Source organism: Mustela nigripes, chromosome 7 (assembly GCF_022355385.1).
Source record: "Mustela nigripes isolate SB6536 chromosome 7, MUSNIG.SB6536, whole genome shotgun sequence".
NCBI lineage: Eukaryota > Metazoa > Chordata > Mammalia > Carnivora > Mustelidae > Mustela > Mustela nigripes.
In genome coordinates, this window is record NC_081563.1 from 118,900,142 (window position 1) to 118,917,785 (window position 17,644).

Sequence of the window (17,644 nt, forward strand, 5' to 3'; positions counted from 1 at the left end):
TTGGGCTCTGGTCTCAGGGTCCTGAGATCGAGCCCTGCGTCAGACTCTCTGCTCAGCGGGGAGCCTGCTTTCTCCTCTCTCTCTGCCTGCTTCTCTGCCTACTTGTGATCTCCATCTGTCAAATGAGTAAATAAAATCTTTAAAAAAAAAAAAAGGTGGGATGCCTGGGTGGCTCAGTTGGTTAAGCAGCTGCCTTCGGCTCAGGTCATGATCCCAGCGTCCTGGGATCGAGTCCCACATCGGGCTCCTTGCTCCGCAGGGAGCCTGCTTCTCCCTCTGACTCTGCCTTCCACTCTGTCTGCCTGTGCTCGCGCTCACTCTCTCTCTCTTACAAATAAATAAATAAAATCTTAAAAAAAAAAAAAAAAGGTGATGAAAGACATCATCAGTTAATTATCCATAGGTATTCAAACTCCAGATATGCAGACTGAAATCTGAGAATCTGAGTCTCTTTAAAAGATTCTTAGCACGGGGTGCCTGGGTGGCTCAGTGGGTTGAGGCCTCTGCCTTCAGCTCAGGTCCTGATCCCAGGGTCCTGGGATCGAGCCCCGCATCGGGCTGTCTGCTTGGCAGGGAGCCTGCTTCCTCCTCTCTCTCTGCCTGCCTCTCCGTCTACTTGTGATTTCTCTGTCAAATAAATAAATAAAATCTTAAAAAAAAAAAAAAGATTCTTAGCAATAATAGCAACAGTTTTTTTTTTTTTTCCTGGATTACTAAATATTGATTTTGGGTAACAAGTTAGAGTCCTTTATAGGAGACTGTTTTGGAGGCAGGGATGCTCAGCATGTTTAATTTTTTCTTTTGTTCAAGGAATTCCCCAATTTTGAGTCTTGCTGTCTACTAGATAGATCAGCTTCACTGAAGTTAGGGTGAAGGCATAAAACCTGAGGTTTTTGATATATGTTTGTGATTTTGAAACTGGAGTTGAAATACACAGAACTGAGCAAGTGATAAATTCTTATAGCAGGATCATCAGCAATATTCAGCTATTAGGGACAAACACAGTGGCAATGTCCAGAAATGGCACTGCCAGCCATGTAAGTTGTGTCCTTGTTAGATGAATTATTGTGATATGCTTTTTGGCTCTACCCAGTCTCATTTTATTCCTGGACATTTTCCAACTCTGCTTTCTCAAGTCATCCTAAAGACTCTGTCTAAAGACTAGTTAGCTAGTCAGTAGTTGGTATCTGTTTTTTTATAAACAAGATGCTTGACTAATATATAAATCCATTGTATTTATTGTTATTCCTAGTATGGCTGTTCTAACCTGGAACAAAGCACATCAGAATGTTTGGATACAAATAAACTTATAGCATTATTATTACTTAAGCTAGGAGTATGATTTTTTAAAGTAAAATAAGAAGCAAAGTAAACTTCACAGTTTTCAAAACAATTCTGTTTGTTGGAATTCTGTTGTAAAGAATACATTACTCTAGGGCACCTGGGTGGCTCATCAGTTAAGTGTCTGCCTTCGGCTCAGGTCATGATCCCAGGGTCCTGGGATCGAGCCCCAAGTTGGGATCGGAGCCTAGTGGACAGCATGCTCCTCCCTCTCCTTCTGCCCTCCCCTCACCACTTGTGCTCTCTCGCTATCTCAAATAAATTAAATCTTAAAAAAAAAAAAAAAAATCATACTCCAAAAAGCATATGAAACGAAACTCCACATCACTGGCCTTTTGGGAAGTATTAGATAACATTTCATGCCCACTAGAATGGCCTTAAAGAAAAGACATATAATAACAAGTATTGGCAAGGATATGGGTAAAATGGAACCCTCAAATTCTGCTGGTGGGAATGTAAACTTGTGTAGTCACTTTGGAAAACAATCTGACAGTACATCAAAAGATTAAACATAGGGGCACCTGGGTGGCTCAGTGGGCTAAGCCGCTGCCTTCGGCTCAGGTCATGATCTCAGGGTCCTGGGATCGAGTCCCACATCAGGCTCTCTGCTCAGCAGGGAGCCTGCTTCCCTCTCTCTCTCTCTGCCTGCCTCTCTGTCTACTTGTGATCTCTGTCTGTCAAATAAACAAATAAAATCTTAAAAAAAAAAAAAAAAGATTAAACATAGTGTTCTCATAGGACCTAATAATTCCATTCATACATATATACTCAAAAGAAATGAAAACATGTCTACACAAAAACTTATACACAAATGTTCATAGCAGCATTATTCATAATGGCCAAAAGGTGGAAATAACTCAAGTATCTATCAACTAATAAGCAGATAAACAAAATGTGGTATATATGCAATGGAATATTATTCAGCCATAAAAAGGAATGAAGTACTGATAAATGCCAAGGGCTAGGAGGGAGAAGGAAGCTTTTGTTTAATTGTTATGAGGTTTCACTTTGGGAAGCTGAAAAAATTCTGCAAATGGATGGTGGTGATGACTGCACAACAATGTAAATGTATTTAATGCCACTGAACTGTACACTTAAAGTTGGTTAGATGGTAAATTTTATATATATATATATATATTGTTTAAAGATTCATTTTTAGAGAGAGAGAGAGAGAGAGAGAGCGAGCAGGTAGGGGGAGGGGCAGGAGAAGGAGAGAAGCAAACTTACTGCTGACAGGAGGCCAAATCCCACAACCCAGAGACCATGACCTGAGCCAAATTCAAGAGGCAGATGCCCAACTGACTAGCCACCCAGGTGCCCCAATGTTATGTATATTTTATCTCACACACACCCTTTAATAAATGTAGAATATGGATCGTAAATATGGGGTGTATGTCCCAATAGCAGCATACTACTGAATTTCAATGGTACTCAAAACAAAAAGAAAATTACTTTGTAAAAATTTAGTATCACCAGTGCTCCAGTTAAAATGTATGAAAAATAATTTTTCATGAAATATTCATTCAGGTTCTATTATAATATGAAAATAATAAATGAATGGATGTCATCTTGATTTAAACCCTAAGTAACTGAAAAACTTAGGGAAAATGTGGAAAAATTACTTCTCAATACTTAAAACAATGAGATGCAGACAACTTCTTTACTAAATTAAAAGTTCAAATTGCACAACAGACACTACTTTTTTTTTCAAGATTTACTTATTTGAGAGAGAGAGAGAGCAGGAGAGGGGAAGGGTCAGAAGCAGACTCCCTGCCAAGTGGGGAGCCCAACACTGGGCTGGATCCGGGGACTCCAGGATCATGACCTGAATTGAAACGCTGTCGATTAACCAACTGAGCCACCCAGGCACCCTCAAATACTACTTTTTAATATTACACTTAATACATTTATTTTAATATTACACTTTTAAATATTACACTTAATAGTAAAATAAACTTTTATTTGAAACTTTTTAAAAAGACTTTATTTATTTGTCAGAGAGAGAGCCTGAACAAAAAGGGAGAGTGGCAGGCTGAGCAAGCAGAGAGAGAAACAGGTTCCCTGCTGAGAAAAGACCTGGATGCAGTACTCAACCTGACACTAAGAGAGGCACTTAACCCATTGAGCCACCCAGATGTCCCAGTTGAAACTTATTTTTAAGTTGGAAGTTGTTTGTTTTTTTCACAAACTGAAGCTGAATATAAATACAGTTCAAAACAGACATACTAATATTATGGGTAGATACATATGTAATGCAGTATGGATTTGGGATACTCTGCTACCTACTAGGTATAAAACCTTTGAGAAGTAATTTAAGCTCTAGGTGACTAGGTTTCCTTATCTATAAAATGAGATTTATTTCATGGGATTAACTGTGAGGATTAAATGGATAAAGACATACAAACCCTTAGCACATATTAAATGCCTAGCTCACAGGTAAATACTCAAAAAAACCCTGCTAGTATTACATGTACATCTATAATCTGCACTTAATGTATTTTGCAGTATGATTTATTAGCAATATTTGGTATTTTTCCCTATCTATAAAGATCTTAAATAATCATTTAAAATTATACTTAAAATTGAAATTTCATAAACAGTCCAAATTTTAAATCAATGAAAATAATAACATCACTTGTAATTCTTTTTTGTTGGAATGAACATGATGATACTCTATGCTCTTCTAGTTGTTAAGAATCTGACACCTAAAAAAAATTTGTATCACTCTACATTTAAAAAATGGGGGACCTTTGACCCATCCCTACACTTTTAGGAATTTATCTGAAATACATTTCACAATAATCTGTCTGTAATCACAAAGAACTGGATACAATCTAAATGGTCATCAGTAAAGGGTTGGCTAAATATATGAAATATCCTTATATCTTAAGTCCTAAAGTGAGGAAGAGCTACTTATGGTGATATGGAAGAATTACCAGAATATAAAGTAAGAAAAGCAACAACAGGGGCACCTGGGTGGCTCAGTTGTTAAGCACCTGCCTTCAGCTCAGGTCATGATCTTAGGGTTCTGGGATTGAGCTCCGTGTCAGGTTCCTGTCTGTTTCTCCCTCTCCTACTCCCCTGCTTGTGCTCCCTCTTTTGCTGTCTCTCTCTCTGTCAAATAAATAAATAAAATCTTTAAAGGAAAAAAAAAAAAAAAGAAAAGCAACAATACTTATATGATCTCATTATGTTTTAAAAAAAACTAAAACACTGAAAAACAGAATTTTTGGATGATTTGAAAGTTTGTGAACCTTTTTAAAAATTTTGGTAGAGGTATGTATAATATAAAATTTACTATTTTAACCATGCTTAAGTGTACAGTTAAGTGGTATTAAGTATATTCCCATTGTGTAATCATCACCATCTATTTCCAGAATATTTCATTATTTGAAATTTTTATCATATGCTCCAAATTTTAAGTTACTCTTTTTTTGTTCTGTTTCCCCAACAACCTAGTATTATAAAGATTTTTAAAATTTTATATGGTCAATGATGAGAAGCTCAGATAGAAAAAAGTCAGATTATTTTATACTGCAGTGAAGAGGGAGGTTTTACTCAATTAAAAAAAGTACTTCAACTCCCATCAATCTTAATTATACTTTCATTTTATTTTTATCATAAATGACAAAAATTGAGGTCTACTGAAGTTGTTTTTTTTTGGTATCTACTGAAGTTTTAAAAATTGTCTTGAATGTATTATTTTTCCACTTATGCAAACTAAAATTGTTCTGAGGAAAAAAAATTTTTTTAATTTAGCATAAACTGAAACTTAATTGCTCTTCCTCGACAGGTCTTTTAAAGTTTGTTTGTCTTCCATGCTGGAAACCCAGGAAAGCAAATGGACAACAACCTCGAATAGTTTTGTCATGGGTGAAAAACCCAGAAACAGAGAACATTACCATCTATCCAAATCTGGATCCTTCCATTTCTTTTGTTTTGTATCAAGCAAATATTTCCATATGGTTAATGCCAGGGCAAGGAAAAGCTATAGCTAAGACCTACTGATTGCTTACTTGTTGCACAGTAAAAAATATTAACTCTACAGTAGAAAAACTATAGGACAACACACTGAGCAGATAATCAAAATTAACACAAGCAAAGCACAAGGATATTGTGCCTCCAGATGTGATACAGCAAGGACACAAAACTATTTATGTGGTTTTCTATCTGGGGTGTATAACCTGTTACTAATCATAAGAAAACATAAGACAAATCCAAAATGAGGAGCAATCTATTAAAAAGGGGTTGGAGTGTTTATGGAGTACATTCTTGCTGTGCAAATATTCCTGATTAAAGGAAACTAAACAGATACAGTAAGTGAATGTAGTACTAATCCTTGATTGGAATATTCTTTTAAAAAATTGCTATCAAGATTATTATTGGATCGGACGCCTGGGTGGCTCAGTTGGTTGGACGACTGCCTTCGGCTCAGGTCATGATCCCGGAGTCCCAGGATCGAGTCCCACATCAGGCTCCCAGCTCCATGGGGAGTCTGCTTCGCTCTCTGACCTTCTCCTCGCTCATGCTCTCTCTCACTGTCTCTCTCTCAAATAAATAGATAAAATCTTTAAAAAAAAAAAAAAGATTATTATTGGATCAACTAATAAAACTAGAATAGAGGTGACAGATTAAATTATTATATCAATGTTAACTCTGCTGAAGTTGGTAACTGTGGTAGTTATCCAAATACACAATGAAGTATTTAGCAGTAAAGGGTTAAATGCATGCTACTTACGTTGAGATGATTGAGGAAAAAATATTTGAGAAAGATCAAATGACAAAGCAAATAGAGAAAAGTGTCAATAAGAGTTGAATTTGGGTCAAGGGTATATGGGTGTTAGGTGCTTTCCTTATTTTGCAGCTTTTCTAAAAGCTTGGAATTGTTTCCAAATCTTAAAAAAATAATGGAAAAATTACAGATTAAAAAAATCGTATAAATTCCTCTGGCTGAAGTCAGAATTTGAGGAAGAAAGGCAATGGAAGAATATGAGAATTGGAAAAGGATACCTATAGGACAACAAACTTTAAACGGAATAGAGTTGCAGAAATTAAATTCTAAAAGTAAATTTTAGACTTATAAGTGTTTGAAAAATCAAGTGATTTACCTTAGTTTAGCCGAACGCAGTATTCTGGTAAGTGATACACAATTTCCTTCCATGATACCTTTCCCAACAGTGGGAATAATGCTTTTGCGGCATGCAACATACAATGAACATGCCAACCAGTGTATAACTTCTCCCTGGCAGGCAAAAGACAAACAGCAAAATGAATACATTATGTTAAATTGCTTGAGTTCTAAAACCAGAAAGGATTTTAGAACTATCTGGTCTTATTTTCGTTATGTATATAACAGGCCAGAGCAGTGAAGATATTTGCCCAAGGTCACACAAAGCTTAGTTTTACAGAAATGAGTATAAAACTCCTTATTTTCAGTCCTGTGTAAGATGATATATCAGCATTAATCTAAAAAATAGATCTCTCATCTACACCCCAAATCTGATATTATTTGAAGGAGTGCTCTTAAAATTTTTCAGCCTCAGCATTAGCTTACTTGATTTGAAAACACCAGTCATGGCCTTGATGATGCTCAAGTTCCTTTCCACCACTTCAGATTTATGTCTCCTTTTTTTTTTTTTAAAGATTTTATTTATTTATTTGTCAGAGAGATAGAGAGAGTAGAGGCAGGCAGAGTGGCAGGCAGAGGCAGAGGGAGAAGCGGGCGCCCTGTGGAGCAAGGAGCCGATGTGGGACTCGATCCCCATCCCGGGACGCTGGGATCATGACCTGAGCTGAGGGCAGCCACTTAACCAATTGACCCACCCAGGCATTCCTCCTTTTGTTTTTTCTAAGATTTTGTTTATTAATTTGACAGAGAAAGACACAGTGAGAGAGGGAACACAGCAGGGGGAGTGGAAGAAGCAGGTAGGTAGCCACTTGGGGCTCAACCCCAGAAACCCCAGGATCATGACCTGAGCCAAAGGCAAATGCCCAACGACTGAGCCACCCAGGTGCCCTTTATGCTTCTTTTTTAACCAGTATGGCAGGGAAAGGAAAGAACAGAGTAGAAAGATGGTATGCAAATCACATATAAAAAGTTCTTATCTATCTTGTACAACATAAAAAGACCACCATTTTTGTGAGGTAAAAATCTGGGGAATTATCTACCCAATCTTTAAAACAGTAAGTAAGGGGCACCTGGGTGGCTCAGTGGGTTAAAAAAGTAAGCCTCTCCACTGTAGTAGATACCTCAGTTTACAATGGTATAAAAAGGTGACATTGGGAAATTCAACACTTAATTGTCTGCTTTAGACTTGAGATATCTCCAAGCTAAAATTACTTCATGACTTTACCACTGAACTACATATGTAATTTAAGGATTAAAAATTAGACACAGATCTTATAGCACAGTTCTGCAGAGCCTCTTTAAGACCAGTCTCTAAAAGAATAAAAACATTGAAAGATTTCTTGTAATAATCCAAAAGGGAGGACAGGAATGGATGGCCAATAGAATTAAAACCCAATGTTAAAAAAACAAAAACAAAAACCAAAAAACCAAAAAGAAAACCCCAGTGTTATACACTAATGTATAGAGAAGTCTTATTTGCTCAAGGTATTAAACGAGGCATGTAAGCCTGTGGCTGAATACTTTTAGAAGTCTTGATTAACAAATTTGGGGGAATAGTATCCAGTATTTCAAACACTGGATACAGGTTACTAGATGAAAACACCACTAAGAGAGAAAACTTAAGTACCAGTATTTTTGCTTTTTCTCCCTAAAAAAAAAAAAGTCAACTATATTACTTATTTTAATTCTTTGATGTTAGACTTTAGAAATATAAAGATGGTTTCTGACCTCATGTAATTCCAAATCTAGAGTGAAGAAAAGGAACAAATAATGGTTATCTTTAATTGGTGAGATGTATGCTATAAGAACTGAAGATAAAGTGTGAGAGAATATACAATAGAGTAACAGATTTTGAGGAGGTCAGAGAATTCAGAAGAAGACTTAAAACTCGTAAGTGGTGAATCATCAAAATATAAGGGGTGAGAGGGAAAGGCAAGGGGGGAAATATAAGTGGGGGCTTGTCAGGTATATTGACAGGGATAGGAGCTGGGGAGAGGATTTCTTTCATTTGTTTTTTTAAAAGATTTTATTTATTTATTTATTTATTTGTCAGAGAGTGATAGAGAGAGAGAGAGTGAGCACGCACATGCAAGCAGAGTGGCAGACAGAGGTGGAAAGAAAAGCAGGCTCCTTGTCAAGCAAGAAGCCCGATGTGGCACTCAGTCCCAGGACCCTGGGATCATGACCTGAGCTGAAGGCAGAGGCTTAACCGACTGAGCCACCCAGGCAATCTCTGGGGAAAGGGTTAGGGAAAAGAGTAGATATGGGGCATCTGGGTGGCTCAGTGGGTTAAATCCTCTGACTTCAGCTCAGGTCATGATTCCAGGATCCTGGGATGGAGCCCAGGATGGGGTTCTCTGCTCGGTGGGGAGCCTGCTTCCCTTCCTCTCTCTCTGCCTACTTGTGATCTCTGCCTGTCAAATAAATAAAATCTTAAAAAAAAAAAAGAAAAAAGTAGGGGCGCCTGGGTGGCTCAGTGGGTTGGGCCACTGCCTTCGGCTCAGGTCGTGATCTCGGGGTCCTGGGATTGAGTCCCGCATCGGGCTCTCTGCTCAGCGGGGAGCCTGCTTCCTCCTCTCTCTCTCTCTGCCTGCCTCTCTGCCTACTTGTGATCTCTCTCTGTCAAATAAATAAATAAAATCTTAAAAAAAAAAAAAAGTAGATATATGAAAATACGTACTCCAAGAGCCTTTCACCAAAAACAAACAAAAGAAAAAAAAGAGGAAGAAGAAAATAAAAGATTTGGGACAAAATAACAGTCCCCAAATCTTAATTCATACATCTGTGCTTTCTGAATCAAACATTTAAGGTGTCCTGATCAACTTCATCTTGTTCACTTAGCTCTTCAGACTTATTTCTTCAATCTGCCTGTTGTAGGGAGTGAGGGAAAGGTTTCCAGACAGAGGCAATGGCATGGAGAAAACACGTAAGTGGGAAGAAACTTGGTATATTCAAGAATTTGAGGGGCACCTGGGTGGGGCAGTTGGTTGAGCATCTGACTCTTGGTTTCTGGTCAGGTCATGATCTCAGGGTCCTGGGATCAAGTCCTGTACCTGGCTAACAGCACAGTCAGCTTGAGACTTTCTCTCTGCTCCTCCCCTCTGCATGCTCTCTTTTTTCTCTCTTAACAGATAAATCTTGTTTCTTTTCAAAGAGGTGTAGTGCCTTGACTACACTTTGCACTCAGTAAATGTTTATTCAATGACAGATCAAAGGAGGACTCAGGAAGACAGAAATGTCTTCTCAGGCTTTTAAAAAATTAGTTTGTTTTCACTGAGTGGCCATAATTCATAATCTCCCTTACTTGCCTATTCTTCCTTTAGCTTCCCAGTCGTGCCACCGCAGGTCACTGTCCTTTATCCAATCCACCCGTCCTACCCCAGAGACATACAAGCACGTCTCTTAGGTATTTTCTCCCTCAACACTCAACTCCAAATATCCAACTACATGCCTCTGAATGCAATTAATTATTTCATTAATAATAATAATAATTCATTCGTGAATTAACTATTTCACCGGGTGGTAAGTCAGTGAGCCCAGGCCCCTTGGATTATGCAGGAAAGTCTCTGAATTTAAAGTTACTGGAGGAGTATGCTGGAATACATCCCATCGCAATGCTACCCTCTATACTGGAGTCCTTTAATAATTAGCAGAATGGCCCTGGGCAGCACAGTCCTCTGGGCCTTGATATTACTACCTGGAAAGCAGGTATAATACTGCCCTGCCACATTCACAGGGCTGCTGGGGGGGCTCCATGCGAGAATGATTGGGGGAAAACCCCAGTAATGACGGCACTTATTTAATTCAAAGTCAGGCGCTGCGGTAAGCATCAGGATACTGAGACGGGAGGAGGCTGGGGCTGAAGGCTGAGCCCCACTTGCTGATGATGGCTTTCATCAAAGCGAGCAGCCCACAGCTCCGCCCGCTGGGGTGAGGCCGCACGGCGGGGCGGTTCGAAGGCTCGGACTCCGCCCGGCTCCACCACTAACCGCGCGGCCTTGGGCACGTAGCTTAGGCACTCCGGTGGAACGGTTCCCAGGATTGTGGCAAGAACGGAGCGAGATGACATATTTAAAGGGCTGGGCGGAGGTGTCGGCACTACAACTCACTTCAGCTTTTACCATTCCGGCATTTGGTTTTTTAATAGATTTATGGGCGCTATCGTGACGTCTGCGGCGCTCGGCGGGAAGCTGGTGTGGAGTCTAGGGGACCCCCGAAGGGCGTGCGACCGCGGACAAGCCGCCCCTCTTCCGGACATCGGTTTCCCGCCTCAGAAAGAAAATGGATAGATGGGTCTACACCCGCCCTTCCAACTCCGCACCCAGCGGCGCCCGGCGGGGAAGCGACCCTTCCCGGTGGGGAAACTCCCACCGCCCCAAAAGGTGGGGTAGGGGCGGGGCGGGGGTGGGGCCTGGCGGGGGTCGGGTCCTGCCGCCGCTCACCTCTAGGCTGTAGTTACCCCGGATGGCGGTGAAGTCGTCCAGGGCTTCGGCCGCGCTCCCCTCGTCCAGGTTCAGCTCCTGGCACAGGGCCTGCAGCGCCTCCCCGGCCGCGGCGACGACCGCTGCCCCCTCAGCGTGGGGTTCGTCCTCGAACATCCCCTCAGGCCGCGGTCACAGCCCCCCGGCTCCTTTCTCCCTCCTGGGCGCTCTACCCACAACCACCCGCGCCAAAGCGCGCGAAAGTCGGTGGCTTCAGAGCGACCTCTCTCCGATAGTCTGCATCCGCGTTTCTCCTCAAAAAGTCCGTTTCACCTCCAGGGCATTCCGTGGTCTCGCTCTGAAACTGTGATAATAAGATGGACCTCGGTTCCAGGAAAAAAACCTAGGCTTGGTCTTTGGCCGGCCGTGGTGAACAGCCGGCTTAGTAAATTGGTGCGGAGGGATCGGCAGCCGCGCGCAGAGTCGACTGGGAATTGTAGTCCATATCCTGCCTTGACTCCCGCGGGTCCACTCTGGTCTCACCAGCTCATTGGTTCGGGCCGGGCTGCCTATCACGAGGTGTCCTCCATCGTCTTAGGGAGAAGCCTCGTTTGTACCACTAACCCGTGGGCCTGGATTTGTCACTGCCCCGCCAAACATAGTCTGACTGCCCCACTAGTTAGGAGGGAGGCAGGAACAGAAAAAAAGTGGTTCTGTGACAGCGGGAGATCTCAGGTCTCTGTCCCCTGCGTCCAGTGAGTGGAGCGACTGAAGGGCTGGCGAGGCAAACCAGGCTTGACCTGGGCTGAAAGCACTGCAGTGATAAGCTCTCAGGAGCTTGGGAACTGTCCTGGGAAAGACCATGGTCGTTCCAGGCTTGAGCTTGGCCTGAGCATTAAGCCTGAAGGCATGGAACTGGTTTCCAAGCCGAAACCCCTTCTCCAGGAAGAGCCAGAGTGATCCAGGGCATGTCCCTCCTTGGCTCAAAATCTTTCAGTGTATTCCTCTTGCCTTAAAATAGTATCCAAACTCCTTTGGATGCCCCCACAGGGTCCCTGTGATCTGGCCTCACCTCATTGCCCCCACCCAAGTGTCTAATGAGTGCAGCCTCACTGCTTTGTTTTGGGACCTTGAAAATGTCAAGTGCCCAAGCTAGTTCTTGCCTCAAGGCCTTTGTCACACACTGGCCAAATGGCCCCAAATACTCTATACCAGGTCTTTGCTTGTCTGGCTCCTGCTTGTCATTCAAGATCAACTGTTACCTTCTCAGCTCCTTCCTTAGCACTAAAGGAGCCAACCCACCCCTCTAATACCCCCATTTAATTGTCTTCATAGCCCCATATCACTATCTGAAATTATCTTGTTTATTCACTGGCTCTTCCTACTAAAATGTGAGTTGCATGAGAGCAGGGGCCTTTTTTTCCTGTTCACTGTATTACAAAGTTTAGATTAGTGCCTGGCTCATAGCTGGCCACTTAGTACTTAAAAGTATGTTTGAAAAGTATGTTTGAAAAGAGCCCACTGATGCTTGGATGAGGGAAGGAGTCACCAGTGATGAAAATGGAAGACAGGTCAAGGTAGGTTGCAGAGGACCTCATATGCCCCACTAAAAGCCTAAACGTTGTCAGTGGGGGGTTTTAATGAAAAGAGGTGAGGAATGACCAATAATGTTCTGGGAAGGTCCCTCTGGCTACAGCAGGACACATGGATTGGATGGGGTAGAGACTAGAGGTATGGAGATAGTAGGAGCTGGTCCAGATAGTAGGAGCTGGTCCAGCTGGTCCAGACTAGAGGTATGGAGATAGTAGGAGCCAGTCTGGAGGGAGGTCTCTTAGAACTGAATGGGGCACTGCTAGAGAGGGAAGAGTCCCCAGTAACAGAAATTTCCATCTAAGTCAAGAGGGTAAAAAGTGATGTTGTTAACAAAATGGTAGTAGAAGCAGAATGACGAGATCAGTTCCAGAGCAGTTGTGTTTGTGATGCCTCAGGAACTTTAAGAGGAGACTGTTGGATCCTAGAAAGTATCCCCTCTCTCCTCTCTCCCAGCAATTTCCCAGTCTTCTACACTGTCCACACCTGGAGAAGGGTGGGACTTGGGAACCCTCTGCAAGCTGGGTGTCAGATAAGTAAAGTCTCAAACTCCTCTCACCCTCCAAATTCAAAATCAAACTGAAACATCCATGTGGCACTTCCAACGCTTCTTCCTTCTAGAAGCTACTACTGCAGTTGACTTTAGCACCACCTCACTATTCTTGGGAGGAGATGTAGTGTCTGCACAGAGACTCTCCTCCTGTTAGTATTTAGAGGATTGGTATGTGTAGTTGAGGGGAGGTCTGTCTCCCATGCCAAGGGGTCTGTAACAGGGTTTATCATCCTTTCCCCTAACTTTTCTTTTCCTGTCAGCAAAGAAATGTCAGGATTAGTGGAGATAACATGAGTGAAGTCCCTCTTGGAGTGGCTTATTTTCTAATTAACCTGTGCTTATTTGAGAGAAGGCTTCAGGAGTAGGGACATGAGGATTTGGGAATATTCAGGCAATACCTGAAGCCTAGGGAGCAGGGAGGGAGGGTGTTGGTATAAGAAGGGACTCAAGGGGAGAAACTTTAGAAATGCCTAAATTTCAGAGATGGGCAGAATTTGAGGAATGAATGAGTTAAACTGTCCACAGAGGTATAAAAATAAAGGAGTGGTCTCTCAGAGGCCAGGAAAGAAGTAACTCCACAGAGCCTAACACTGCAGATAATAGAATTCAAAGAAGACCTCTTATACTATCATCCATATATTTTCTAAAAAGATTTTGTTTACTTATTTGACAGAGAGATCACAAGTAGACAGAGCAGCAGGCAGAGGGAGAGGAGGAAGCAGGCTCCCCACTGAGCAGAGCACCTGATGCAGGGCTCAATCCCAGGACTCTGGCTGGGATCATGACCTGAGCCGAAGGCAGAGGCTTTAACCCACTGAGCCACCCAGGTGCCCCTATCATGTTTTTAGTGACATTTGCTTGCAGTTTTCTGTACCATGGTAGGAATGAAAGCTGGGAAGGAAAGTCAAAGTTGAAAGTAGGAAGTAAAAGCTTCTAAGAAGTTTGGTGGTAGAGAGGAAAAAGGAAGGGAATTTTCTAGCATAGAGGAAACACAAGTATGTGAATAGTCAGGGACAGGAGCAGGCGGAGAGAGATTGAAGATAAAGAGCTTACTGAGTTAGCCAGGCCCTAAAAAAGTGACCAAGCCAAGAATCTGGAGCTTGGCCTTCTTCTTGGTATAGCTCCTGTCTGGAAGGTTATAACCTTGTATCTAGATTAAGCAGAACTGCTAGGTGCTCTTCTGAGTGCAAAATAGAGCAACATGCAGTAGGAAGTTGAGAGTGATAAAGGTTTGGAACAACTGTTGAGAAATATCACTCGGTCTGTCAAATGTAAACATTATGGTCGGAATTTTTTGAGGAGAAAAAAGTAAAACTAAGTCTGCTCCCATGAGATCCTGGCTTTCATAGCTGGTCCTGGATAAGATCACTAGAGTTGAGAAGCCTCAAGTTTTTTGCTTTTGCCATAACTAATCAATTTTTTTCTTTCTTTCTTTCTTTCTTTTTTTTTTAAAGACATATATTTGAGAGAGAGACAGTGAGAGAGAACATGAGAGAGCAGAAAGTCAGAGGGAGAAGCAGACTCCCTGTGGAGCTGGGAGCCAGATGCAGGACTAGATCCTGGGACTCCAGGATCATGACCTGAGCCAAAAGCAGTTGCTTAACCAACTGAGCCACCTAGGCACCCAACCAGTTTCTTTTTTTTTATCCAGATCTGAACTGTAGAGGGTGATTCTGACCTTGAAAAGAAACCATGAAAAAAGGAAAGAGCTCTCAGGGATTATAAACCAAACCAAACCAGAGACTCTCCCATTTTTCATTTCTATAGTGGTTTGGCTTTCAGTGAATTGCAGTATATGGACTCTAGCCTGTTTCTACTTTGCTACTGGATTTGGTTCTCCTGATTCTTTTCACACTTCATGCATACTGAGTCCTGAAAATCCTTCATTTCTTCATTCTACAAATGTTTACTGAATGCCTGCTATGTGCAAGATACTGATTCTTCCTTTGTTGTGACTTTCAGATCACCCAGACTTGAACTGATGGGCTTTGCTGGCTTAAAAATGATCCAAGAACAAAAGAGGCCCCTCTCAAATGTTTATCCAGCAAACAAAAAATGAGAAACATTACACATTTTTCCTCCTCTTCAGGACTGGATCTAGGATCTTTGGATTTTCAGTAAGTCATATCCTGTCTGCATAAGGCCTTCCACTTTCATTTCCTATCTTATGATTCACCTGATCTGTAACCTTTTACATCAAATCAATGAGTTACTTTTTTAAAAAAAAGATTTTACTTATTTATTTGACACAGAGAGAGAGATCACAAGTGGGCAGAGAGGCAGGCAGAGAGAGAAGAGGAAGCAGGCTCCCTGCTGAGCAGAGAGCCTGATTCGGGGTTCGATCCCAGGACCTGAGACCATGACCTGAGCCGAAGGCAGAGGCTTAACCCACTGAGCCACCCAGGTGCCCCTCAAATCAATCAGTTACTTCTATGACTTTTTCTTTTGCCATGTTGTAATTCTCAGACTCTCCTGAATTGAATTATTAGTAAGTACAGGCCTTGGCATTGAGGCCAAGATGAAAGGAAAATACTCTTATGTTCTCTTATTTCCCGTATGAAGTTAAGTTGAGCAGTACTCCCCCTGCCCCCCCCCCCCCACACACCTCTTTTAGTTTAGTGTAACTAAACTATGTCTTTGGTTTTCAATAAATAATACTGCCATGGTCACCAACCTCCCTCTACCACCTGCCCCCAAACCAGTCCATCGTTTCCTCTTAATCATTGACTCCTCAGCTCCTTCATCCCCTACAGCTAGTCACTTAATCTTGTGGATTCCTCTTCTACCAAGTTTCTAGTTATCTTTCAACATTTTAGGTTTTCTCTTCCAATCCACCTTACATTTAGTTACTAGTTTTTCTCAAGCAGCATTTATATCATGTCAGTTTCTCAAAACTCTGCAGGGGTTCACACTATTACAACTGAATCAGGCTTAGGCAGCTTAGCGACGAGGACACATCTCTCAGATCCAGCTATACCTGCATGCTTCTTTTTCTTTCATCAATATGCTCTCCCTACTTTTTTAAAATCAGGGTTCATGTTGGTTTTTATTTTTTTCTTATTATCCAGTGGTGTGCCCATGTAACACTAAACTGAATTTTGAATAGGAAAGTATGAATACTGAAACATTTATTCTGCCTTTCATTTCTGCTCTGCTACATCCTCTAGGTTGTTCCTATTTTGATTCCACTGTGTGACGGGCTCTGTGATTAGCCTCCCTGTTGTGGTTTAATATTTCATAGTTCCCCAGAGCATGTGTCCAGAGCCTGATTAAGGCCTTTGGAGGCTCCCAAACTAAAAAGATTATAGTGTACACCCTCCCAATTGTCATTTAAAATATAAACAATTCTAAACCGCAGAGTAAGTGTAAGAAAGTATAACAAAGTTCTGGCTTTTTCCCAGCATGGCTATTTCATTTTGAAATTCCTTCAAAAACTTTTTATCCTTTGGCTTTGTTATGCCTAAGCAGGTACTTGGTGAGCGCATGTTCCTCTAATAAAAAACTACTTACCTAACCTTCTAACTGTCAAAAAAAGCAGTTAATAGTTGTGGGGGAGGGGCTAGACCTGATCTCATCACTCTTGCTGTTCTTGGTCCTCAAAAGAAACACTAAAGTGGTGGTCCTTGAGCTGGGTCCTTACAAGGAAAGTAGTGCCAGTCCTAGTCACAAAGACAATTAAATGATTTTCATCCCTCTTCATTTACACTTTGGGGAAATCAGAAACTGAAAAGACCATTTTAACTTAAAAATGTAATTCTAGGGTTTATTCAACAAAATCTATACCTATGGCACTCAATTTGGTCAAAGGAGGATATTTCAAGATAGCATTTTCTTTTAACTTTTCCTTTCAGAAATTGTCTGACATAGACATAATTCTACCTATGACCAAAACTTATGACCACTTTTGTTTCCATACATACTTGGATTAATCCATACATACCTGGATTAATCCTGCTCCCCCTTAAAAAAAGGAGAAGGGGGTGCCTGGGTGGCTCAGTGGGTTAAAGCCTCTGTCTTCTGCTCAGGTCATGATCCCAGGTACTGGGATCAAGCCCTCATCGGGTGCTCTGCTCAGCAGGGAGCCTGCTTCCCCCTCTATCTCTGCCTGCCTCTCTGCCTACTTGTGATCTCTCTCTGTGTCAAATAAATAAATAAAATCTTAAAAAAAAAAAGGAGAGAGGGAAACAAGCCATAAGTCGCTTTTAACAAAGAGAACAAACTGAGGGTTGATGGAGGGAGGTGGGTGGGAGATGGGCTAGATGGGTGATAAGTATTAAACAGGACATTTGTTGTGATGAGCACTGGGTGTTGTAGGTAAGTGATGAATCACTGAATTCTACTCCAGAAACCAATATTGAACTATATGTTAACTAACAAAATTTAAATTAAAAAAAAAAAGGGGAAAAAATGGTTTATGAAAGACATTTTTTTTAAAAAATTTTATTTATTTGACAGACAGAGATCACAAGTAGACAAAGAGGCAGGCAGAGAGAAAGGAGGAAGCAGGCTCTCTGCTGAGCAGAGAGCCCGCCCCGGGGCTCCACCCCAGGACCCTGAGATCACGACCTGAGCTGAAGGCAGAGGCTTAAACCACTGAGCCACCCAGGCACC

At 41.7% G+C, this 17,644-nt stretch overlaps 1 protein-coding gene and 1 long non-coding RNA gene across 4 annotated transcripts in view; one reads left to right on the forward strand and one right to left on the reverse strand.

Annotated features, from left to right (window-relative positions):
- RBL1 (RB transcriptional corepressor like 1) overlaps nucleotides 1–11,754 on the reverse strand; it is a 74,616-nt gene extending 62,862 nt beyond the window's left edge. Inside the window, exons 1-2 of the mRNA XM_059406968.1 lie at nucleotides 10,912–11,754; nucleotides 6,450–6,583 (exon numbers count right to left, since the gene is read on the reverse strand). Coding sequence (XP_059262951.1) covers nucleotides 6,450–6,583; nucleotides 10,912–11,067 — 290 coding nt within the window. The 5' untranslated portion in view covers nucleotides 11,068–11,754. The remainder of the gene's footprint in view (nucleotides 1–6,449; nucleotides 6,584–10,911) is intronic.
- Nucleotides 10,411–17,644, forward strand: part of LOC132021905 (uncharacterized) — a 34,655-nt gene continuing 27,421 nt past the window's right edge. For all 3 annotated transcript variants that reach the window (XR_009405465.1, XR_009405464.1, XR_009405466.1), the window contains exons 1-2: nucleotides 10,411–10,851; nucleotides 14,996–15,150. This is a non-coding gene — a long non-coding RNA (uncharacterized LOC132021905). The remainder of the gene's footprint in view (nucleotides 10,852–14,995; nucleotides 15,151–17,644) is intronic.